The sequence below is a fragment of the Chlorocebus sabaeus genome, chromosome 25 (genome assembly GCF_047675955.1).
Source record: "Chlorocebus sabaeus isolate Y175 chromosome 25, mChlSab1.0.hap1, whole genome shotgun sequence".
Classification (NCBI taxonomy): Eukaryota; Metazoa; Chordata; class Mammalia; order Primates; family Cercopithecidae; genus Chlorocebus; species Chlorocebus sabaeus.
Genome location: NC_132928.1, coordinates 6,196,631 through 6,221,676, shown reverse-complemented (window position 1 = coordinate 6,221,676; position 25,046 = coordinate 6,196,631). Strand labels below are relative to the sequence as shown.

Genomic DNA, 25,046 nt, shown 5'->3' with positions numbered 1-25,046 from the left:
GGTGCAGTTCTCGTTGGTGACGACGACTTGAGGCTGAAGAGACCAACCCGAGCTGATGGGTGCAGCTGAGAAGGATGGAGAAGTGCCTTCCACATGTTCCACTTCAGGGTTTCAGATCAGACTTCATGGAAGACTCTCACTAGCCCTTTCCTGATTCTCCCTGGAATCAGGAAAGTCTTTTTTCCTTCCTGAGGCTTCTCAATGCCTAACACCTTTGTTCACACACCTCTGACCTGTGTCCCAGTCAGCTGTGTGCGCGTCTTACCCTCCCCATGAACTGAGCTGCGTGGTGCCTCACTCCAGGGCCACATGCAGGGTGACCATGGTGGGAATGGTGCCCCTGGGTGGAGCAGTCCACAGCCCACAGTCCTAACCCTGTGATCCCATCGCTTCCCCCCATGATGCCCACCTGCGAATGGTCTACTGCAAGAAGGAGGGGGAGAGGTAGGAAAGAAAGAGGAAAATGAGGTCTCCAGCTTGGTGCTCAAAACATCCCAGAACATGGTTTTTGCCCTCCTCTGTTTCCCTCAGGAGCTCCAACTTTTCACTCATCACATTCTGTCTGCTGCTAAGGGTGGCTGCATTGAGTCAGACCTTGAGCCACAGCTGCCAAGACATGAAACTGACCTGGGGGGAAAGTGGGCCTTGAACTTGGTCTGGAACATCCTGGCCAGGATGACGAGCAGCAGCACCAGCAGCACACTGGTTGCTGTGAACGCCACAATCTTCCACGTGGTCAGGAGGGTCTCGTGGGTGCTGGGCCATGTTTGCTCTGCGTGAGGGAGAACAAAGCTGTATGTGAGGCTCCCAGACCATGAGAGGTGCCAAGATTCCCCGTGGGCTCATTTGCTGGATTTATTTGGCACAAGAGATGTACGCAAGGTGCCTCTGATCCCCAGGGCTCCCCGGAGATACCATGTGCCCCTGCAGCTCATGGAAATTGCATCAGGATCCACCCAACACTAAAAACCTGTCTCCGGCATGGGCTCTGCCAGGTTGCAGACCTGCATGCTCACATTCTAGTCCCAGGCGCAGGCCTGGCACAGGCTCAAATAACGCATCTGCCTCTTGAGAACAAAGGTGGGCATCCCTCTTGCCTGGAGAAGTTGCTCCGAAATGGACCAAGGGCTAGGGGAGTGGGAAGCTGGGCCCTTTGTGAGTGTTCTGGGATATGCTGTGGGGTTGGGTAAAGCAAGAAACAGAGGGTAAAGAGGACCCCTGTTCCACAGCTCTGATGCCCTATCAACTGCCTGCCAGGTCAGGGGCAGCAGAAGCAGACCCTTCCAGAAGAGATTCTTATCCTTTGGGCACAGTCCACCCTGTCTCCTAGACACCTCCCTGCCTTGTCATGCCCACCCTCTTAGACACTCTCTCTGCACTTCTCCCCTCGCTGGCTCACAGGATCATATGTGCGCCTCCAGAGACCCGGCATTAACAAGCGCTTCCTTGTGTCCAGGGGAGACGCATGCAGTCATCAGCACTGCTCAGGGCAGCATCCCCAGCCTGGAAAGGGCTGGGGAGAGTGGGAAGGAGACGGTGGGTGTATGCTGGTGCCCCAATCTCTATCCTGTGGTCACTACCCGGGTGCACTGAGACCAGTGGGGAAGGTGGTTTGCAAGTAAGTCAGTTGCTTTTAACTATGAAGCCCTGAAGCTTGCAAATGGCCTATAGTTTTATAAGTGAGATCAGGTGTTACCCACAGTATCATTTGTATTCTGATATGCATCCTTGAATGGAAGAGAAAGGTAAAGTTATGCATCACTTCGGTCCAGGGCAATGCATGTAATTCTGGTCACACCCATAGGCCTGTGTCCTTACCAGTGGAAAAGAATAAGGCTGGGAGAAAAAAAGAGTGCAGAGGCTGGAGGTCCTTCCATGGAGGCTAGGGGTCTAGGGACCCTGTTCAGAGGGTCAGCATTTTAACCTGGGAATGGCAGGTTAATACTCCTGACCCTCTGAACAGGGTCCCTAGGCCCCTAGCCTCCATGGAAGGACCTCCAGCAGACAGGTTAATACTCTTGACCCCGACCCTCTGAACAGGACCTATAAGCATCTGGCACAGAGCCCAACAGCAGCCCCATCGACCCGCAATGATATGTTTCAATATCCTGTTCCTGACACTGGGCGTGGGAGGAGAGAGACAGCTTGGTACATAACCACCGCCCACTATGTGCAGATGGTCCAAGGAGGGTCCATCATTGTCAAGGGCGAGACCTTCAGACTTACCTGATTTGATGCAGTAGACTTGATAGGAAGGAAACCACTCTCCATACTGGCAGGTGATATACTTGTAGTCGCTGGTGAGGCTGTAGCCAGGATCACAGTAAAACTCCACCACGGTTCCGTGGTTGTAGCGTTCACAAGGCCGCGGATGGCAGACGAAATCTCCGTGACTCACCATTGGAGGCAGTGGACAAACTTGGGCAGTAGGGGAGAATAAGAGTTTCAGAACCACATGCTCACCTTTGTCTGAAGCCCTTAAGACAAAGAATGGCCTAGGAGAACTCAGTTAAAGATGTGCTTATGGATTAATCACGAGGCTACTGAGTTGCACTAGAGATAATCTCTTTTTTAGTATTTCATGGAAGGTGGAATGGAAGCCTGCTGTAATATTCTGAGCACGTGCTTTTGTGACATGGCATTGTGAAGTACATCATAAAAGAGAGGTTCGTTTTACAATGCAAAGAGTGTGCCTATTCAATAGAGAGTATTAAGCTACTCTATTAATAATGCATGCTATTATGTGCCAGATAACCTAGTAAATAAAATTAAGATATTTCTGGACAAAATCTTTACTGAAAGGCATCGTTATCCCAAGCCTGTTTCTGTGACGACAGTAGTAATTTGGGTCTATTAAAATCCAGGGCAGTGTCCCTAACCTGATCCCCTACAGCCCTGCTGAGGCTTGGCCAATGACGAACATGGAGCAGTTCTTCTAGCTCTGCCTGCAGAGCCAGGGCACAGCCTCCATGGTAACCAGAGTTAGGTGCTTTAGGCATGAGGCTTGGTTCTGCCACCACACCACACTGCAGGACCTTAAGCAGATCCCTTAACCTCTTTGAGCCTTGATTTTTCTCCTCTGTCAAATGGAAGCTTATTCTATTCTAGGATGATGCCTTAGGGTTCTGACTCGAATATTCCATCATGTTAGGGGAAGAAAAAGTTGTTTTTAGTGTCCTATCTTGGTACTGCATTCTAGGTTGCAAGGTAAGAATGGTTCCATCTCTGTCCCAGAAAGACGGCTTCAGTGGGAGTTGGGTGCCTTTTATGCCACAAGGAGCTCTTTCTTGGGTGAGGACTGAGAAATAAACAGCGCTGCCGCTTAAACATTCTTTAAAAAACAGTCAAACCACCGATTCTGCCAATGCCAGCTTCAAACCCACACTCATGGAAACCAGTAAGAACTTTGGCCAAAAACAACCAAACAAACAAACAAAAAACCAACCAAAACCAAAAAGAGTTAACTTTTGATTCCCTTCCTTGGGGTAACCAAACACCCTGGCCAGTGCAGAACAGGCACTGCCCACCATATAGGCTAGAATAGGTGCCCTCTCCATACTGGCCACTGAAACTACTCACTGGCAGCAGTGGGTGCCCACTGAGGCTGGGTAACAGGTGCCCTCCCTGCAGAGCAGGCCACCCTGCTGGGGGTGTCCCGAGGTGTGTGAAGCAGGGTCAGAGGCACGCTACAGGCACTCTCTCTAGTCCTGCAAACAAAACACTGCAGTGTAGATCTTGTTGGTTCTTTCAGAGAAGGGGAGAAACAGAAACTCACAGAAGTAACTAGAGTAGTGAGTAGAAGTCCAGACATGCTCTAGACAGACCTAGGTCTGAATTCCGGCTGAACTACTCACCAGCTGAGTGACCCTAAACCAATCCCTGCTCATCTTTGAGCTTCAGGGTCCTCAGCTGTACAAGAGTCTCTGAGGGCTATTTTGAGAAATGCTGGTGAGGGCTTAGTTCAGGGCTGATAAACTGTGATTATTCAGGGAAAACCAGGACTCGAGTATCTAAAGAGATGGAATTTAACGAGGTGATGGCAAAGTGGAGAAGCCAGCAGGAACACCCTGAGATTAGTAAGAGTAGGAAGACACTACCACTCCTGGGCTGGTGGGGGGATACTCAGACCCTGTTGGAGATGCCCCCAGGGTAGGAACAGTGAGGGAGAAGTAGCTTGGTTCTCCACCTGCTCACCCTCCAGGCTCCCTCTGGACAAAGCCAGTGAGGAGCCAGGTGCCAAGGGGATCTGGGAAACGGGGTCTGTGACGGACAGCCTGTCTAGATCTGGTGCAGTGCAGGGAAGGTCCAGGGGAGATCTGAGGCTGGCAGGCCCAGGGTGTGCTCAGTAAATGGTGGCTGTCAGGTGGCTGCTGTGCGGATCCCACAGGTGGACACTGGCAGAGACAGGCTTTGAACTCTAACTCTGAGGCCCAGGAGCTTTCTGCTGCCCTGCCCCAGGGTATCTCCTGGGCTGGCAAATGCAGTCACATAACCACTTGCATTTCCACAAACAGGGGCTCTTTTCAAATTTGCTACCACCAGGGTGCTCTGGGAGCATCCCTAGGAAATAAAGTAGAAGGAAGCAAAGGGAAGGACAGCTGATGAGGAAGAGGGAGAGGGAAAAGGCACTGGCCGTGTTGTTGAACTGGTTCTGGGAGATACAGGGATGCGGCAGTAAGGGCTCTTCTCTCCTCGGAGGCCCTCCTCCATGCTGCTTCTCCTCTACTCACTTATTGGGAGAACACAAGGAAGGGGTCTCCAGTGGCCCCAGGACTGACTGGGGACCCCCTTCCCCGCACTGCTGAAGGGTTCCCCAGCACTGCTGTACGCTCAGGAGCGGCATCTTCTCTGGGACAGGAGTCCCTTTCTGTGGTCAAGGGTATGGCAAGTGTCCACTGACAGATGAATGGATAAAGGAAATATGGGCAATAGACACCACTGAATATTATTCAGCCTTAAAAAAGAAGGAAATCCTGCCATTTAGGATACAATGGATAAACCTGGAGGACATTCTGCTAAGTGAAATGAACCAAGCACAGAAAGACAGATACTGCACAATTTCACTTATATGTGAAATCTAAAAAAGTTGAATACATAAAAACGGGGAGCAGAACAGTGGTTACCAGGGTCGGGGAGGTGGAAGAAATCAGAAGATGTAGGTCAAAGGGTAAAAGGGTGCAGTTCCATAGGATGAAGTCCAGAGCTCTGATGTATAGTATCCAGACTCCAGTTAATAACACTGTATTATACACTGGAAATTCACTAACAGAGTAGATTTCAGGAAATGGTTTATGTTAACTTACTTGACTGTATTAATCATTTCACTATGTAGATGTATCTCAAAACATCATGTTGTACACCTTAAATATCTAACATTTTTATGAAAGAGAAAAAGGTACACAGAGCAGGAAGGCACTTCTCCTCAAAGGCTCTCTAAACAAGCCCCTGAGGGCCACTGTAGGATTAGAAAATTACCAAAACTGTTCTCAAAGCACAGAAAATGTCATGAAAGAGCCCACATAAATGTATGCAAGTTTGTTATCAGCAGCATTTTTTTCTCACTGGGCCTAAAGAATGAACGACTGTTCAAATCACTGCATTCACTCCGAGGCAAATGGTCCCATGGTGTGCTCAAGAATTTCTGTACCGTACAAATCAACCATTTGATCAATCATTTAATGAGCAAAGGCAGGCAGCACAGAGTGGCATATAGCGGCGTGGGCTGTGGAGTTACCCAAATTTGTGTTCAAACCTCAGCTCTACCACTGATGAGCTTCAGGGTGTTAGGCAGCTTGTTTGACTTCGTGGGGTCTTAGCTTTCCCGTCTGTCTAATGAGTGAAACAATTCCCAACTCCTCCAGTTGTTGCGAGGATTTGAAGATGTATGAGAACCGCATAACACAAATGCCAGGGACACAGTAGGCACTTAAGAAATAATAGCTATTAGTATCACTGGTCCAAACTTGCTGGGGTTCCCATGCTACCCTTCCCTCACTGGGGCACCACCAGGCTCCTTATGCAATTAGGATACCTAGGATTGCACCAGGGAGGTCCCAAACATTCAGAGAATGTGAACGCATCTCATCACCACATTTTCTCAGAGGCCAGATAAAAACCATCCATTGTAGAGGCTTTAACTCTGAGACTGTCATAATCGGCTGGTAATGGAGATGCATTTTCCCCCCAAGTAGAAACATTTATCTTCACACCTTGTAGTGTTTATAATGATTGCACCCGGCAGACTTTGTTGTAAAGGAAACCCCCGTGTGGTGTGGTGAGGGTAGAGGGTGGGAGCGTTTCTTTTAACTTGGAAGGGAACAACAACAAAAGTATTATTAATTATAAACTTTAGGGAGGTTTATTTTAAAATCCCAATATAAAAATACCCATGGCTCAGGGGACTTCCACCTCTCACCCAACGCAGCCTCTCACTATGGGGCTCAACTGAGTTCTGCTACCACCTCCTCTCCACACCTTCCCTAACAGACAGACAGTTCCACACAGACAGACGGACGGACACACTCCCACACCCAGAGGCCTCAGACACGTGTCAAACAGCCCCGTGAACAATGGCCACGTGGCTGGCATTTCAAATAACCTGTGTGTTCCTAGAAATTCCAGTGAGTAAAAGTGGACCGGGCTATGGCACTTTTTCTGTTCTTATCTTAGAACTCCTTTAGGCTCAGCCTGTGACTCATATCCCGTCAGTTGCTAGTTCTAAGGAAAATAAACCCGGGGAAAACCTGTGGGTGGCATGAAAAAAGATCCTTCTGCAACTCCATTTTTCTTAATGTTTCTTACTTTAGACATTATTAGCAACAGTTAGGGCTTTTGTGAGGCTTGGAGTCTGGACATTCAGTTACAGGCAGAATCCAAGCAAGGCTCTGCAGATACTCAGCCAGAAACGGATGACTTCTGTCCCAGCGTGAAGTCTCTGCTCCTTGTTTCATGACGGAGGGTAACGGCTCTTTTCAGACTAGGTGGAAAATTCCTACCTACACAAATGGCAGCAGAGTCCAGTTTTTACCATATTTAGTCTCTTATGGAACTTCCCAGAGGTGGGCTAGATAGGGGGAGGCAGGACCAAAGGATGGGGTGCTGAGGCATGGGACCTGAAGTCTTCCCTGTGTTGGCCAAGAATGGCCTGAGCTGGGCTGGATGGAGCTGTTATAAGACTGCAATTTCCCCAGATAAGCCTTCCCTCCTGGTCCAGCCTCCTCTCAATTTAGTGTCCTTTCCTCACCCTCCCTCTGGCTATTTCCTCCTATGCAGATTTAATTCCAACACAAACACCAGCCACTTTGGGAAGCCTTCCCTGAGCGCACAGGCAGTGATCTTGGAGTTTCCGGGCATTTTGTGCATTTTACATGCCTAATACTTGTACAGATCCGTAAGCTCTGAGAACGGGGGCCGTGTCTCTAGAGTTTTTCTAACTCCTGTAGCATCCAGCATGATTCTTGATAAACATTTGCTATTTGAGTGAATGGAAATGTCAAAGTTTTCACAATAAACCAGAGGTGGTTCCCTGTCCGCTTCTCTCCTGTTGTCAATAAGCTGCAATTTTCATGCTGTGTCTGGTCTCATTTTTCAGTGGGGGAAAAAAGGTGAGACATGATAATAGTTTTTTCATAGCCTCATAGCTTCACCCGACGGACACCACACGCAAGAATCTGTGTACATTTTAGGGATGTCTTAGTGACGTGAAATAGAGCTTTGCCAGTCCCACCTCTGAGATACACACTAAAATAAAGAGGTCAACGTTTCTAACACCTTCAAAACAATGCCAGTTGGTTCTTCCCTTGGTGTACTAACAGGTGTGCAGATGATGGTGAAATACAGTATACGAAAAAAATGGAATGTTTAATTCAAACGTCCTTTATTGCAGGAAAACAACATTTAGAACAGAGATGTGGTGGTGCTAGTTGAGGAACAGGTAGGTGCTGGGGTGGGAGAGGACTTTAACACAGGGCAAAAATAAAGCATAGCAGCTGCCAACCTGATGTGTGGGAAATAAAGGACAGGGAAAAGATGTTCAGGTCTTCCTCCTGAAAAAAAGAAGTGTAAATATGAAAACATAAGAAGACTATTTCTCTTGATTGATTGAAAAAAAAAACCTTACAGTCCTTTTCTTTCTAAAAAAATAAAGACTTTATTTTTAAAGAGCAGTTTTAGGTTCACAGCAATATTGAGCAGAAGGTACAGGAAGTTCCTGTATACTCTCTGCTCCCACGCAAGTACAGCCTTCCCCATTATCCACATCCCCACCAGAGTGGTGCATTTGTTACTGCTGATGAACCTACATTGACACATCATTATCACTTAGAGTCCAGAGTTTACATCAGGGTTCACTCTTGGTGTCATACATTCTATGGGTTTGGATAAATGTGTAGTGACATGTATCCACCATTCAAGTATCATGCAAAGTAGTTTCACTGCCCCCCCCCACAATCCTCTGTGCTCTGCCTGTTCGTTGCCCCACCCACCCCCAAACCCTGGCAATCACTGATCGTTTTGCTGTCATCACAGTTTTGCCTTTTCCAAAATGTCATATAGTTGGAATAGGACAGTATATAGGCTTTTCAGATTGGTATCTTTCACTTAGTAATACACATTTAAAGTTCCTTCATATCTTTTCATGGTTTGAATGTTAATTTCTTTTTAGTGCTAAATAATATTCCATTGTCTGGATGTACCATAGTTGATTTATCCATTCACCTACTGAAGGACATCTTGGTTGCTTCTAAGTTTTGGCAATTATGAATAAAGCTGCTATAACGTTTGTGTGCAGGTTTTGCTGTGGACATAAGTTTTCAGTTTCTTTGGGTAAATATCAAGGAGAAAGATTGCTGGATCATACAAGAGTATGTTTTGTTTTGTAAGAAGCCACCGAACTGTCTTCCAAAGTGGTTATATCCCTTTGCATTCCTGCCAGCAACAAATGACAGTTCCTGTTGTTCCACATCCTCTTTAGCATTTGGTTTGTAAGTGTTCCATATTTTGGTCACTTTAATAGGTAAGTAGTGATCTCTTTTGTTTAATTTGCATTTCCTGATGACATATGACATGAAGCATCTTTTCATATGCTGTTTGTCATCTGTATATCTTCTACGGTGTTAAGGTCTTTGGAACATTTTAAAATCAGGTTGTTTGTGTTCTTGTTGTAGACTTTTAATAGTTCTTTGTATATTTTGGATAACAGTCCTTTATCAGATGTGCCTTTTGCAAATATTTTCTACAAGTGTGTGGCTTGTCTTCTCATTCTGTTAACATTGTCTTTTGCAGAACAGAAGTTGTTAATTTTAATGAAGTCCAACTTATCAATTATTTCTTTCACACATCATACCATTGGCGTTGTATCTAAAAAGACATCGCCATACACAAGGTCATCTGGATTTTCTCCCATGTTATACTCTAAGAGTTTTACAGTTTTGCATTTTACATTTAGGCATATGAGCTATTTTGAGTTAATTTTATGGAAGAGTGTAAGGTCTGTGTTTAGCTTTTTTTATTTTTATTTTTTTGTATATGGATGCCCAATAGTTCCAGCATTATTTGTTGAAAAGTCTATCTTGTTCCATCATATTGCCTTTGATCCTGTGCCAAATATCAGTTGACTATATTTATGTAAGTCTACTTCTGGGCTCTCTATTCTGTTCCATTGATCTATTTGTCAATTATTTCACTAATACCACACTGTCTTGATTACTGTAGCATTATGGTATGTCTTGAGGTCAGGCAATGTCAGTCCTCCCACTTTGTTCTCCTTCAATATTGTGTTGGCTATTCTCAGTTTTTTGCTTCCCCATATAAACTTTAGAATTACTTTAATAATACCAAAAAATAACTTGCTGGAATTTTGATTAGGAGTACCTTGAATCTATACAGCAAGTTGTGAAGAACGAACATCTGGACAATATTGAGCATTCCTATCCATGAACATGGACTATCTCTCCATTTATTTAGTTCTTTGATTTCTTTCATAAGAGTTTTGTAGATTTCCTCATATAGATCTTGTACATATTTTGTTAGATTTGTGTCTAAGCATTTCATTTTAGGGACAGCTAATGTAAATGGTATTGTGTTTTTAATTTCAAATTCCACTTGTTCATTGCTAGTATATAGGAATGTGGTTAATCTTTGTATACTAACCTTGTATCCTGCAACCTTGCTATAATTGTTTATTAGTTATTGGAGGGTTTTTTCATTAATTATTTTGGATTTCTTACATAGATGATCATGTCACCTGTGAAAAAGATAGTTTTACTTCTTTCTTTCCAATCTGCATACCTTTAATTTCCTTTTCTTGACTTACTGCATTAACTGGAACTTCCAGTATGATGTTGAAAAGGAGTGGTGAGAGAACATCCTTGCCTTGTCCCTGATCTTATGGGAAAGTTTCTAGTTTCTCTTCATTAAGTATGGTGTTAGCTGTAGGTTTTTTGTAGATATTCTTTATACAGTTGAGGATGTTGCCCTTTATTTCTAGTTTACTGAGAGTTTTTTTTTTTTTTTTTTTTTTTTTTTTTTTTTTTTTTTGAGATGGAGTTTTGCTCTGTGCCCCAGGCTGGAGTGCAGTGGCGCGATCTCGGCTCACTGCAAGCTCCACCCCCCCGGGTTCACGCCATTCTCCTGCCTCAGCCTCCCGAGTAACTGGGACTACAGGCGCCCACCACCTCGCCCCGCTAATTTTCTTGTATTTTTAGTAGAGACGGGGTTTCACCGTGTTAGCCAGGATGGTCTCGATCTCCTGACCTCGTGATCCTCCCATCTCGGCCTCCCAAAGTGCTGGGATTACAGGCTTGAGTCACCGTGCCCGGCCGAGAGTTTTTTTAAAATCATAAATTGGTTTGGGATTTTGTCAAATGCCTTTTCTGTATCTATTGAAATGATTTTTCTTTTTTAGTCAGTTGTTGTGATGAATTGCATTAATTGATTTTTAAATGCTGAACCAGCCTTGCATATCTGGGATAAATTCCACTTGGTCATAGTGTATAATTTTTTAATACTTTATTGGATTGGATTTGCTAACATTTTGTTGAGGATTTTTGCATCTATGTTCATGAAAGATATTGATCTGTAGTTTTCTTTTCTTGTAATGCCTTTGTCTGGTTTTGGTATTAGAGTAATGCTGGCCTCACAAAATGAGTCAGGAAGTACTCCTTCTGCTTCTATCCTCCAAAAGAGATTATAGAGAATTGGTATAATGTCTTCCTTATATGTTTGGTAGAATTCACCAGCAAATACATCTAGGCCTAGTGCTTTCTGTTTGGAAAAGTTATTAATTATTGATTCAACTTTTAAAATAGATATAGGCCTATTCAGATTGTCTGTTTCTTCTTGTGTGAGTTTTGGCAGATTGTGTCTTTCAAGGACTTGGCCCATTTCATCTAGGTTATCAAATATGTGAGCATACAGTTGTTCACAGCATTCCTTTATTATCCTTCTAATGACCATGAGATCTGTAGTGATGTCCACTCTTTCATTTCTGATATTAGTAATTTATGTTCTTTCTCCTTCTACTTAGTTAGCCTGGTTAGTGGTTTATTGATTTTATTAATCTTTTCATATAACCAGCTTTTGGTTTTGTTGATTCTTTCTATTGAGTTCCTGTTTTCAACTTCATTGATTCCTGGTCTAATTCTTATTTCTTTTCTTCTGCTTACTTTGTATCTAATTTTCTCTTCTTTTACTAGTTTCCTAAGGTAAAAAGTTAGATTACTCATTTTAGATCTTTCTTCTTTTCTAACATACGCATTCAATGCTAGAAATTTTCATTTAGGCACTACTTTCACTGCATCCCACAAATGTTGATAAGTTGTGTTTTCATTTCATTTAGTTAAAAATATTTTTAAAATTTCTCCTGAGATTTCTTCTTTGATTCATGTTATTCAGAAGTACATTGTTTGCATTTTGAGATTTTCCTATCATCTTTCTGGTGTTGATTTCTGTTTAATTCTACTGTGGTCTACAAGCAGACATTGTATTATTTCCATTCTTTTAAATTTGTTAAGGTATGTTTTATGCTCAGAATGTGGGATATCTTGGTGAGTGTTCCATATGGACTTAGAAGAATGTGTTTTCTGATGTTGTTAAATGAAGTAGTCTATGTATGTCAATTATTGTTTGATGATTGATGGTGTTGAAATCAATTATGTCCTTACTGATTTTCTGCCTGCTGGATATGTCCATTTCCAATAAAGGTGTGTTAATCTCTAATAGTGGATTTATCTATTTCTCCCTGCAGTTCTATCAGTTTTTGCCTCATGTAGTTGGATGCTCTGTTAAATGCATACACATTAAAGATTGTTAGGTATTCTTGGGGAATTGACCCCTTTGTTTTTATGTAATGCTCTTCTTTTTCATTGATAACTTTCCTTGCTATAAAATCTGTTCTGTTTGGAATAAATATACAGTAGTTACTCTTCCTTTCTTCTAATTACTGTTAGCAGGGTACATTTTTTCCATATACTTTCTTTTATTTTATATTAATTTGTCTTCATATTTAAAATGGGTTTCTTGTAAAAAACAGACAGTTGGATCATTTAAAAAAATCGACTCTGACCATCTCTGTCTTTTAATTGGTGTATTTAGACCATTGACATTCAAAGTGGTTATTGATATAGTTGAGTTATCTACCATATTTTTTATTTTTTTTTTGTTTGGTGCCTTTGTTCTTTGTTGCTATTGTTATCTTCCACTTTTTCTTCCACTTCTAGCATTTCTTTTTGGTTTTAATTGAGCATTTTATCTGATTACATTTTCTCTCCTGTCTTAGCATATCAGTTATACTTCTTTTTTAACTTTTTTTAGTGGTTGCCTTTAACAACCACAGTTTGCAATTAACATTTACAATGAATCCAAGTCCACTTTCAAATATCACAATGCCACTTTGCAGGTAGTATGAGTACCTTATAATTACAAAATGATCCTAATTTGTCCTCTCTTCCATCCCTTGTATCATTGCTGTCATTCATGTCACTTATATATAAGCATATATGTGTGTGTGTGTGTGTAATATACCTAAGTATATGTAATCAAGTATATTGTTACTATTGTTTTGATATTATTATTTTGAATAAACTGTTATCTACTAGATGAATCAAGAAAAAGAAAAAGTTTTAATTTTACCTTCACTCATTCCTTCTTCAATGTTCTTCCTTTCTTTACGTAGACCCAACTTTCTGACCTATATTACTTTCTTTATCTCTAAAGAACTTCTTTTAACATTTCTTGCAAGGCCTACTGGCAACAAACTTTCTACACTTTTGTTGGCCTAAGAAAGTCTTCCTTTCTCCTTCGCTTCTGAACGTTCATTTTTGTGGGCTATAGAATTCTAGGTTGGTGGGTTTTTTTCTCTCAACACTTTAAATGTTTCATTCCTCTCTTTTCTTGCTTGCATGGTTTCTGAGAAGTCAGATATAATTCTTATCTTTGTTCCTCTATAAGTAAGGTGTTTTTCCTTTGGCTTCTTTCAGAATTTTTTATTTTTGAGTTTTCTGTAGTTTGAAAATGATATTTCTGGTTGCAGTTTTTTTTTGTTGTTTGTTTGTTTGTTTTGCATGTATCCTGTCTGGTTTTCAGAGCTTCCTTGATTTGTGGTTTGGTGTCTGACATCAATTTGAGGAAATCCTCAGTCATTATTGTTTCAACTATTTCTTCCTTTTCTTTCTCTCTTTCTGGTATCCTCATTACACATATGTTTCACCTTTGGTAGTTGTCCCACTGTCCTTGGATATTCTGTTCTTTTTTTTTTTTTTTTTTTTTTTTTTCAGTCTTTGTTCTCCTTGCTTTTCAGTTTGGGAGGATTCTACTAACATATCCTCAAGCTCAGAGATTCTTTACTCAGCCATGTCCAGTCTACTAATAAGCCCATCAAAGGCATTCTTTGTTTCCATTACAGTGTTTTTGATATCTAGCATTTCTTTTTGACTCTTTCTTAGGATTTCCATCTTTCTGTTTACATTGCCCATTTTTTTGTACATGCTGAATATTTCCTCCATTAGAGCCCTTAGCACATTAATTATAGTTGTTTTAAATCCACTGTTTGCGAATCCCAACATTTCTGCCATGTCTGCTTCTGATGCTTTCTCTGTCTCTTCAAATTGTGTTTTTTGCCTTTTAATATCTCTTGTAGTTTCTTCTTGATAACTGGACAAGGTGTACCAGGTAAAGGGGACTGCTGTAAGGAGGCTTTTGGTAATGTGGTGGTGCCACGCAGGGGAAGGAGAAGCACTCCGCAGTCATAAGAGTGGGTCTCAGTCTTTCAGTGAGCCGGAGCCTCTGCACCGTGAGCTTCACGAGTGCTTTTCAGTTTTGTTTTGTTTCTCTTCACTGCCTTAGGTGGTACAGGATGGCTAGAGGGGGCAGGAGTTGGGTATTCCCTTCCTCCAGGTCAGTTAGGCTCTGATAACACCGCAGCAGTTTTGGCTGCGGTTAGCAAGTTTCTCTGGGGGACAGACCATGTTAAGAACAGACTGCTCCAGCGTAATTCAAAATGGCTCGTTCTCCTCCCCCTGCCAGAAGCACAAGGGGATTTCTGCGTGAGAAAAATGTTTACTGTGAGAACCTGGTAGAGCTCCTGGAGGTAAAACTCACATAGTATGGGGACCCCCCATGACTGGGTCCCCCTAGAGCTTTTACCTCTAGAGTTGGCCACACTGAGGCTGCAACAATTCATCAATTATAGTCAGGTTTCTTACACCTTCCCCAATCACTGTCTAGTCTCCCTTGGTGGTTTTCACCTGTGAATCTCTGCTCAGGTAAGCCGTGACTCTCTGTACTTTTCTGTCTCTCCATACTGAGAGCAGCAGTTTGCCGTGTGACCTTACTTCTCCTATGGATACCTGAAGAGTTCTTGATTTTTTCAGTCTCTTCGGTTTTTTACTCATTGTTAGGACAGACTGGTGACTTCCGAACTCCTTACATGCAGAACCAGAAACTGAAACTCCCCCCAAAGGCTTTTCAAGGGGTTACTGAAGTTTTTAGACCAGTGATGGTTGTGGACAAGCAGTCCTTTCTGGACGGGGCCTGAGTCAATCTCTGACTTAAGAGCTAAGTGCTTGCCTGGCTGCTCTGTGTCTGAGCAGCAATTAAGAAGTGACTGCCATCCACTATCAAAGAAAGCAATGCCTTTCAGAGTCCTGGAAACTTGTTACTTAGTCTTCTTGGGGAAGACAATCCTACCACCTCCCTTTTACAGGGGCCTGGGAAGCTAGTAATAATTAGAGTATGTATGTATGTATGTATGTATGTATGTATGTATGTAAGTATGAGACAGGACCTTGCTCTGTCACTCAGGCTGGAACACAGTGGCATGACCACGGCTCACTGCAGCCTCAACCTCCTGGGCTCAAGTGATCCTCCCAGCTCAGCCTCCCAAGTAGCTGGGATTACAAGCACACACCATTATGCCCAGCTAATTTTTGTATTTTTTGTAGAGACAGGGTTTCACCATGATGCTCAGCCTGGTCTTGAACTCCTAGACTCAAGAGATCCATCCACCTTGGCCTCCCAGTGCTGGGATTACAGGCATGAGCCACTGAATCCAGCCAAAATTTGACTTCTTTCTTTCTTTTTTTTTTGAGATGGAGTCTTGCTCGTCGCCCAGGCTGGAGTGCAGTGGCGCGATCTCGGCTCACTGCAAGTTCCACCTCCCAGGTTCATGCTATTCTCCTGTCTCAGCCTCCCGAGTAGCTGGGACCACAGGCGCCCGCCACCACGCCTGGCTAATTTTTTGTATTTTTAGCACAGATGGGGTTTCACGGTGTTAGCCAGGATGGTCTCAATCTCCTGACCTCGTGATCCACCTGCCTTGGCCTCCCAAAGTGCTGGGATTACAGGCATGAGCCACCGCGTCCGGCCGACCTTTCTTAATATTACACAGCATCTCAATGAACACAGAAAAAGTAAGCATAAGGGTTTTAGCCTGCAGAGCTTCTCTGGTGGTGTGGTGGCATTCGGGCCAGGCACTCATTTCTTGTGTGGGACTGTCCAGTGTCCAGCATGCTGTGGGGGTTTAACAATACCTCTGCCTGCCCAGGAAATAACAGCAGCATCTCCAAGCCATTGGAACAACCTCAAATCCTCTACTGCCCCACCCTTGCTATGCTCCCAATGTCCCTGGAATCACCCCTTGGAATTTCTACTCGTTCTTCACTTTCAAACCTGGCCCAGGCCCATCCCTGTCCACCTGGCAGGATGCCTGGTAGTGACTGGGAGGCAGATGAGTCAGGGTTTGAAGCCCAGCTCTGCCACTCATTGGCTGAATAATCACAGGCATGTTAGTTGCCTCCTCTTCACTCAGTTTCCCCATCTGTCTGATGAAGAAAATAATACCCACTCACTAGAGCTGTTGTGAGGGCTGCATGAGCTAAGGGCCTGAGCCAGTGGCTTGCTAAGGGAGGCTCACATCAGGTACCAATATTCGTTTGTTTTCTGGGAAGGGGATCCATGACCCCGACCCTGCCACATGGTGAAGCCGCTGGAAAGTGTGGGGAAAAGAAAGCATCTTCCAGTTGTCTGAGTCCCCAAATTCCTCACATCCCATTTTTAGCCTAGGCAAAAGTGTCTGACCCTGCTGCTTCTCTGTCTCAATAGAGATGCGACTGAAGGGAGATCCTCTCCTCATCCCATGGTGTGGTCCAATTAAGTGTGTGAGCTAGAAAAGTGTCCCCCTGGCCAGATGCTCCCCATCATGGGCAGCCTGGTGACAGTGGCCACAGGGAACCCTGCAATGGGCTCCTCCCTGGAGCACAATGGCCAGCTCTGTGACCACTCCCACATGGAGACGCCACAGGATCTTCTCAGCGAGACAGAAGCTGCCTTGCTCCAAGGAGGCCTGTGAGGCACATCAGCCCCACGGGTTTAAGGAAGCAGGGCTGCGCTGCCTGCCTTGCCCTGGATGACCCTGGCTGGCTTCTTCTGGGAGGTGAACTACACCATCCTTTGGAGAGATGGGGCTTCCTGGGGACAGAGTCACCTAGCCTCCCTGTGCACTGGCAGGGGACTCAGAGCCACTTTCTCCCACTGAAGTCACTCTTCTTCTGTCCAGCTCTGATTTTTTTCTGCAGGTGACTCCTGGCCCCTTTTGGTGAGTGCCGTTCACAACACTGAAGGTGGGTGGCTCAGAGGGCCTACAGGGCCAGGTGGCAAAGGCCACCTTGTGATTTGGGGGTGTCAGCTGCAGAAGCCCATGCTGTCTCCACTACCAGCATGTGGCTGGAGCATTTTCATTTGCTTACAGGCAAATAAATCTCAAACACTTCTCTCCTGTCTTTAGGTACATCCAGGCCCCCATTGACACTGTCTGAGCTCAGGGAAGGGCAACTAATCCTATTGCCCAAAGCACAATGAAGCTAGAAAGCAAGGCCGATGCACTAAGTAGAAAGAAAGAAAGAATTCCTCCATCGTCTCTTCCTGCTTTGCGTTACCAGCACTATGGCACCTCCTCCAGCATAGATAAGGGAGACTGTTATGCTTGGACAATTTGCATTTTGGACTTTCTGAAATAAGATCCTCTTTATTCGCTTATCTAAGTATAGTAATTATGATCTTTCACTCATTTTAAAATTCACTTATTTAACAAATATTTTTTGGACAACCACGGATACTACCTCAGTCCCATCCTCAGATGACAAATAACTAAACACATAGATATTTACATGGCTGGATAGGCCTTCTCCTCTATCTGCTGAGAAAAACATTAATAGCACAATCTCACACACACAGGAGTTGGGATGGAGCTCTCGGGCACCACATCTCCCACCAGGGTTTGGAAGGCACCTGAACCAAAAGGAGGTAGATGTTCTTTTATGCACAGTAAGATCCAAAGTATATGCTGCTACTAGCAGATTAGATAACCAGGAGTCAGTAGGTTTAAAAAACTAAAGGCCAGCCCACCTTGCTTCCTCTGCAGTGGAGATGGGCCAGAGAGAACAGCTGCCATGTGCACCCCATGTGGGAGTCTCCAGACACAAGAGGAGGCCAGGAAAAGGGCCCGGGCCTAGGGAAGGTGAGAGGAGAGACTTCAAGGTGCCAGTGCAGCTGGGGAGCAATGGAAAAGAGAAAATAAACAGGAAGAAGGAGAGTCTGTGGGTGGAACAGTCTCTATCAAGAGAGGGCAGGTCACGTGGGGATGTCTCATGGTCTTGGTCCCTCAATGTAGATAATGCAGGGACCCTGCTGAGTCTCCAACCCCACCCCGATACTACAGATTGGATTCCACCACTGAGAACTGGTGACTAAAATCTGCTTGAATCTTGGTGTAGACTTGGGTGTTGTTTTCTGATGGAGGGTGGTAGGGAATTGCTCTTTCCCCACAATCATAGGCAGGTGCCCAAAGTACCTTCAACAGGGAATATGGGTGGTCAGAGAGGTGGAAGAAATTACTTATCAGCTAAGCAACAGACTGATTTCAAGATAAGAAACTGCTCACGTTACATCTAATCACAAATTCTCTGTGCCACACTGGAGACCAATAGGAGGTACAGAAGAGAGACCAACAGCATTAGGTGTGCGTGCAAGACTCTGCTTTAGATGAGCTGTCCAGGAAAGCCCCTAAATAGATGACTTTTAAACTGAAATCTAGAACAGCCCTATTCACAGTGGGGTCCATAGACCACTGGTGCACCCTACTGGTACACCAACTGTTGGCTACAAATCCATGACAAATAAATAGAGAAATCAATTTGACCTTGTCACAACATCCATGTGTTTTCAATTTCTATTTTGATAGATATTTTCAATAACTAAATTGCATTTAAATAATGCAATTTGACTACAGTTGAATCTGATAATTAAAAATGGGACTTGTATTATGTGTTTGTCTTTTCATTTTATCTAGAATCTGTTTTTATTGTGTATTATTGGTCTGCAGTGTATTGGAAAACAATAACCAAACCACTGGTCCCTTCACTACAGAGATGAGAGACCCTCATCCAATCATAAATGCATACAGGAATGCACGATGCATAAAGACTAGGAAGGACTTGGTCCAGGAAGTGCTGGAGGAGGACGTGCCTGGCAGAGGGGATGGCACATGTGAAGGTGGGCTGGAGGCACGGAAGAGAGGCCTGGATGGTGGCTGAGTGTACAGGAGACAGAGGGCTGCACAGTGTGATGGAGGGGAGGCAGGCACACACAGTGTGTGTGCAGCTGCATGGCACCACAGCAAGCAGTCGGGATTTTATCATAGTGTGAAGGGACACTGCAAAGAGTGGGGACTAGTGTATTTTTTAAAAGCTAGCTGGGTGGAAAACAGGCTGTTGGAGAGCAGGGATAGACATGGCAGGACTGCCAGGACACAGCTGCCATGCCTGGAGAGATGATGGTGGCCCAGACCAGGACAGTGACAGCCAATGTGGTGGGAAGAAGAGTGACTCAAATGTCCTTCCTCTGTTTCTACAATAGGGTTTGGTGATTAGGGGGCTAGGAGAAAAAGAATCAAGGATAACTCCCCGATTTCTGACCTGGCTCGACTGTGGTACTATTGACTATGCTAGTTTCTGTTGGGTTTATCTGTTTCATGGCAAGGGAGTGGTACAGAGCTTGGTTTTGCACTGGTCACGTTTGAGCTTCCAGTGGGAAAGTCATCCAGGTCAGTTACGCAGCCAGAGAAAGAGTCTGGGATAAATGCAGAACTCAGAAATCATGAGCATAGAAATAATCTTTACAGTCATGGGACTGCATGCACTCACATGTGGGAGAGGGCAGACAGAAAGGGGAACGGGACCCAGTCCAAACGCTGAGACACCCTACAGGGATGAAAGAGATGGCAGAGGAGACTGGGATGCATCACAGAAGCCACGAGGGAAGACTGTCTCAAGGAAGAGGGAGCGGATCCTCACAAGCTGAGAAGGATGGAAAACGAAGAGTGGCCACTGGATTTGGCCATAGGGGAGTCAGTAGAGACCCTAAGAAAAGCAGCTTCGATAGAGTGGCAGAGGGGAAGCCATTCTGCAGTGAGTTGGGGAGTAAAAGAGGAGGGCAACCTTAGGTGACTCTTTAGAGAAGTTTGCCGCAGGGAAGCGGTAAAGCAGAGGCCAGTGAGAGCGCCGCCCCCACCCCAGAGCTCTTGATCTTGTTAAGATGTTGGCAGGAGTGGTTCAATACAGGGTACAAGGTTGGTAATCCAGGCAGGAGGGCAGTCTTTCAGGAGGAGAAAGATGTGATCTCCACATGAGTGGAAGGAGGGGCTGGCCTTTGACAGGCATAGGAGGGCCTGGAGGGAAGCATGCTGGACACAGGCCCCAGCAGATCGGTGGCCAGGGTGGTGGAGACATGAATAAGCTGCCCTCTCCCCTTTTCCGAATGAAGTGTGAGGCAAGGCCACAGCTCAGAAGTGGGAGGGAGGCCGAGTTGAGAACTGTGTATCACTTATCACAGTCCTTAACCCATGTATATGTTTCACTGCATGCAGAATAATAAAATGAGGCTTAAAACCAGTCTCTGTGCCTTGTAACTATCCATACAAATAATTCCAGGGCAGGGGTCGGGGGGAGGCAGATGAATGTAGAATATTTTAACCGACTAAATGGATATTTAGAATGTACAATGAATGAATACTAATGTAGTATTGTAGAATATTTTAACCTACTAAATCCTTCTGAGCCACTGAACCCAGGTGCTTTGACTGGATATTTTCATTCTTACTTCTTCCAAAGGTCCATACAGCCCCCTGGGTGTTCTTCATGTAGGAAAGACTTGCCCCGTTAGTCTGTGCATTCACATCTACCCCACACAGCTGGCGGAGAGGCTGCCGGCTGCTCACCACAATCCATGTTCCACGGGCACCCAGCTGGCCCATGTTGCCCACTGTGCCTTGTTTCTCTAAGTTCTAGCCAATCCAGTGGAATATGAGGAGAAATGACAGCTACTACTTTCAGGCTTGATCCATAAAGCCCTTCCATGCTTCTGCCTGCCTAGAATGGAGATGATCCCTCCTAGGGGACCTCAGAAGCCCACCTTGAAGCCAGCAGAGCTTCCACTGTCCCCTGAATGACTGGGTGAAGAGGCACTGGTGGATCAATATTCACTCAATGCCACTACGTGAAAATAAACTTCCATTTTGTGAGCCATCACCCCTTTTTGATAACCTTCTTACAGCAGCAGTCTACCATATACAGTTGGTATAAGGAAGAAATAACAGATGTGAATCTGCTTTGTGAAACAGCAAAACATGCACACTCCAGATGTTTGTTGCTATTATTACTGCCACACTCACCTTCTTCTGCCATGTTAGTGCTGCATTTGAAGAGTGTAATAATGACTTAAGCCACTGCTTCCTCAACCCTGGCTACACAGAATTACCTGGGGAACTTTGCCTAATTGGTCTGGAGTGGGTCCTGGGCTTGGATAGGTCTTAAAGCCCCAGGGTGATTCTAATGGGTAGACAAAGTTGAGAAGCACTGCCCCCACAGTTGCAATGGTCAGGGGACGTCCTCCATCCCCTACGTGCTGAGGATGGATGGTGGAGCCAGTATGCAAATTAAATTGTCATGGTGTCTGGTCTGGGTCTTCACCTTTCACGGGACTCTTGCTATATGAATTGCAGTCCAGGGACTGTCCATTTTGGGATCAGCTAAGTGCTTATTAGAAATTGGTACTCTCTAGCAACACCTACTGAATCAGAAACTTTGTTTCAGCAAGATTCCCAGGTGATTCACAGGCACAGTGCAGTTTGGGAAGTGCTGTTCCAGATCACGAGGAAACTCTGTAGCTGAGCTCAGTAGTAAAGCTGACTCTTAATGCTACAGTCTCAAGTCTCAAGTTGGCCTTGAAGAGCGTGGAGAAGTGGCAGGAAAGCCAGTGATCCTGTATACTGAGTGCAAAGGCATTGTCTCAAGACAGCCCAGCATGTTGCTATGTGGCTCTGAGAGGTAGTAACAGGAGGACAGGGACTCTGCTCCCACATTGTACAGAACCACCCAACCTCTCTCTTCAGGAGTTCTGCTGAATTCTAATCAACAAAACTGTCACTGCACCAGCCGTTCCCAGTCCGATCTAAATCTGGATAATGATTCCAGGAAGTTGCACGGAACCCTCCGTACCAAAGTCCTGGCCGTCTCCAAGGCTACGTCTGAAACTTTGCTTTTAGCTCAGGGAAAATCAATAAACATTATACAGCACATTACATTTTCCACTTTTGTTTTGTTGTACAACACAGAAGGCCAATACATGTGTCTACTGAAGGAAGCCAATGATGACGAGGCTAGGGCTTTGCTTGTTTCCGAGCAGGATGGGGCATGGTGTTTACCCGTTCAGAGATGTGCTGACAGATCAAGTTTAAGATCAATAGTACCCAGCAGTGCTGAGGGAGGGGCTCTCACCTGCTTTCCATCTTTGAGTCACTACGTTAGGATGTCCCTGAAGGAATACAAAATGCATGTGATGACAACTGTGAAACTTCAGTGAAAAAAAAAAAAATAGCTTCACATAAGAAATCTGAAGCATGCCTGGTTTCGAAGCCACAAGGAAGCCACAGAGGCGCACACAGGTGAGGGAGCAGGTGTAAACCCGTGATTTCTTCTGGCAGCAGCGGGGAATGGCTGGTGCCAAAATCAAAAGCTGACACGTATTTCTGTGTTCTGATGAGGTTGCTTGCTCTCTTTGCATTAATGGGAGCCCCGATGGCTACACTAAGGTCAGTCTTCACCACCACAAGGTGAAAATAAATCACAAGACATCCGTGGAATCAGAGTGTTTTGACGTCTGTGAACCTTTCCAATACATGATCCCCCTACAGTCAGGACTCCTAAAGATAATTGGGGCAACTGAAATTTTTGTAAGGAAAGGAAATCAGGGGAACAAGATTAAAATGAAGTGTGTGTCCCACCATGTAACCTAGGAAGCCCACAGGTAAGGGAGCATTTAGAGTAGATCATTTCTGACCCTCTCTGCAATCAGCAAACCCTTCTATTATCAGAGATGACATTGAAGTTAAATGTGCTAGTGTATCCACAAACTGGACCAAAGTGCCACACAGACACACATACATTCATGTATTCAATTTTCTGAGCCTCCAGTTTTCCTCCCATAGATTTTTAGGAAAATCCTTAGTGCCTTCTCATTCTTGTCTATTAGCAAGTCCTAATAGATGAGGAAATACATAATTGAGTAGTGAGTTAAGAAGAGTAGGAAGCAATTGGTCATGCTTTGTTCCTAGCTGTGCTTGAGTGTATGTGTGTATGCACTTAAGGGTTCTATATTATAGTTAGTTCTATAAGTTCTATATTATCCATAGAAAATAGCCACATTTTCCACTAGCAAAGGTAATTCTAAGGTTTACATGATAGAATTTTATCAGTATTTCTTAGTGTTCTGCAAAAAACGCATGCTATTCTGTGAAATGCACCATGTTTTTCTGACATCTGAACAAATTTAAGAAACATCGGCTTAGAAGACATGGAGAGTGAAAAGAGAGGAAGAAAGGGAAAAGTCAGCTAGGAGAACACGATAGGAGAAAGTGTGAGGGTGAGAATGTGAGAAAGGACAGGCTAAGAAGACATAAGAAAATCAGTAGATTAATGAGAGACTCTAGAGAGGCAACTTTGCACTGCCTCTAGTGCAAAGGTGCAAGAGTGCAAAGGTGCACCTTCCTGGGTTTAAATCCTGGCTCAAACACTTACTGGCCATGACCTTGGGCATTTTACTTTTTCACCTTATTTTCATTTTCATTAATTTTATTTTCATGTTCTTTCTGAGCTTTGGTTTCCATCATCTGTCAACAGAAATAGTAATATCTACATTGCAGGAAATTTATAAGAATTAGAAATAATATCTGTAAATCAGCAAGCACAAAGTGCCTGGCACAAAAGTAAATGCTCAATAAAAAGAGACAGCTATTACTAGCTACATTACGGGCCAGTGAGATGAAATGCGAGCAGCAATGACATTTCACAAGAACCTACTGTGAGGCAACATATGCACACTATTTCACTCAACCCGAACAACAATTTTGCAGAGCAGGTGTTACTATTGCCTCATTTGCAAAGATAAGGGAATTGAGGCTGAGAAAGGTGAAGTTATTTGCCCAAGGTCATCTAGTAAACTAATAGCGAGCTGGGACTGGACTTTATGTGCTGCTGACTTCAAAGCTGCCATCTCTCACTGAGTCATGCCATGGGGTTTTAAGTGAGCACAGGAGAAAGGGAGCATAGTGCCTCCCAAGAGCCAAGTGGAAGAGCAATGATTTCATTATCTGCTAAGACATGTATTATGCACAATGGGATTAGAGTTCGGAAAAGCCTGAGGCCTCCAGAGCTAGAGGAAAAGAGAGCTGGAGGAACCCTGACAGATACAGGGAAGCCTCTGTTTGGCTCAGCTGGTATAATAAGCAGGGTGTGGTGTACTGGGCAAGAGGTAAAGTTAGCTCAGGAAAGGACTGTGGGCAGGCCAAAGGATGCTGGCCAACTGGGGTTTGGGAAGATTCAAAGATAGTCCTTTAAACCTGGGAGCAAGAGCTAGAGGGAAGATGGAAGGGAGTTTGCTTCTTCCAAAGCTAAGGCAGGGAGAGCATTTGCAGTGGATCGAATTGGGTACCCCCCAGATTCTTATGTTGAAATCCTTGTACCTGTGAATGTGGGCTTATTTGGAAATAGGGTAACTGCAGATGTAATTAAATTAAGATGAGGTTACATTATAGTAGGGAGGGCCCTTAATCCAATATGACTGTTAGGTTATTCTGCTAATTGTGTTGCTATAATATAATACCCAAGACTGGGTAATTTATAAAGAAAAGAGGTGTAATTGGCTCATGGTTCTGCAGGCTATAGCAGCATGGCTCTATCATCTGTTTCTGGCACAGGCTTCAGGAAGCTTATAATCATGGCGGAAGGCAAAGAAGAACAGGCGTGTCACATGGCAAGAGTGGGTTCTAGACATGGGGGGAATGCCACATGATTTTAAACAACCAGATTTCATGTGAACTCAGAGCAAGAACTCACTCATCACCAAGGGGATGGCACTAAGCCCTTCATGAGGGATCCACCCCCATGATCCAGTCACCTCTCACCAGGCCACACCTCCAACTCCAGAATCAAATTTCAACA

At 44.4% G+C, this 25,046-nt stretch overlaps 1 protein-coding gene across 6 annotated transcripts in view; it reads right to left on the bottom strand.

Annotated features, from left to right (window-relative positions):
• The window catches only part of SUSD4 (sushi domain containing 4), a 143,025-nt gene that overhangs the window by 6,114 nt on the left and 111,865 nt on the right, over positions 1-25,046 (bottom strand). For 5 of the 6 annotated variants that reach the window (XM_073011496.1, XM_037985527.2, XM_007988356.3 and 2 more), the window contains 2 exons: positions 2,227-2,418; positions 628-772 (listed from right to left, as the gene is read on the bottom strand). In XM_073011496.1, coding sequence (XP_072867597.1) covers positions 628-772; positions 2,227-2,418 — 337 coding nt within the window. Of the gene's footprint in view, positions 1-627; positions 773-2,226; positions 2,419-3,253; positions 8,046-25,046 lie in introns of those variants that run through there. The other variant, XM_007988357.3, reaches the window with a different exon arrangement.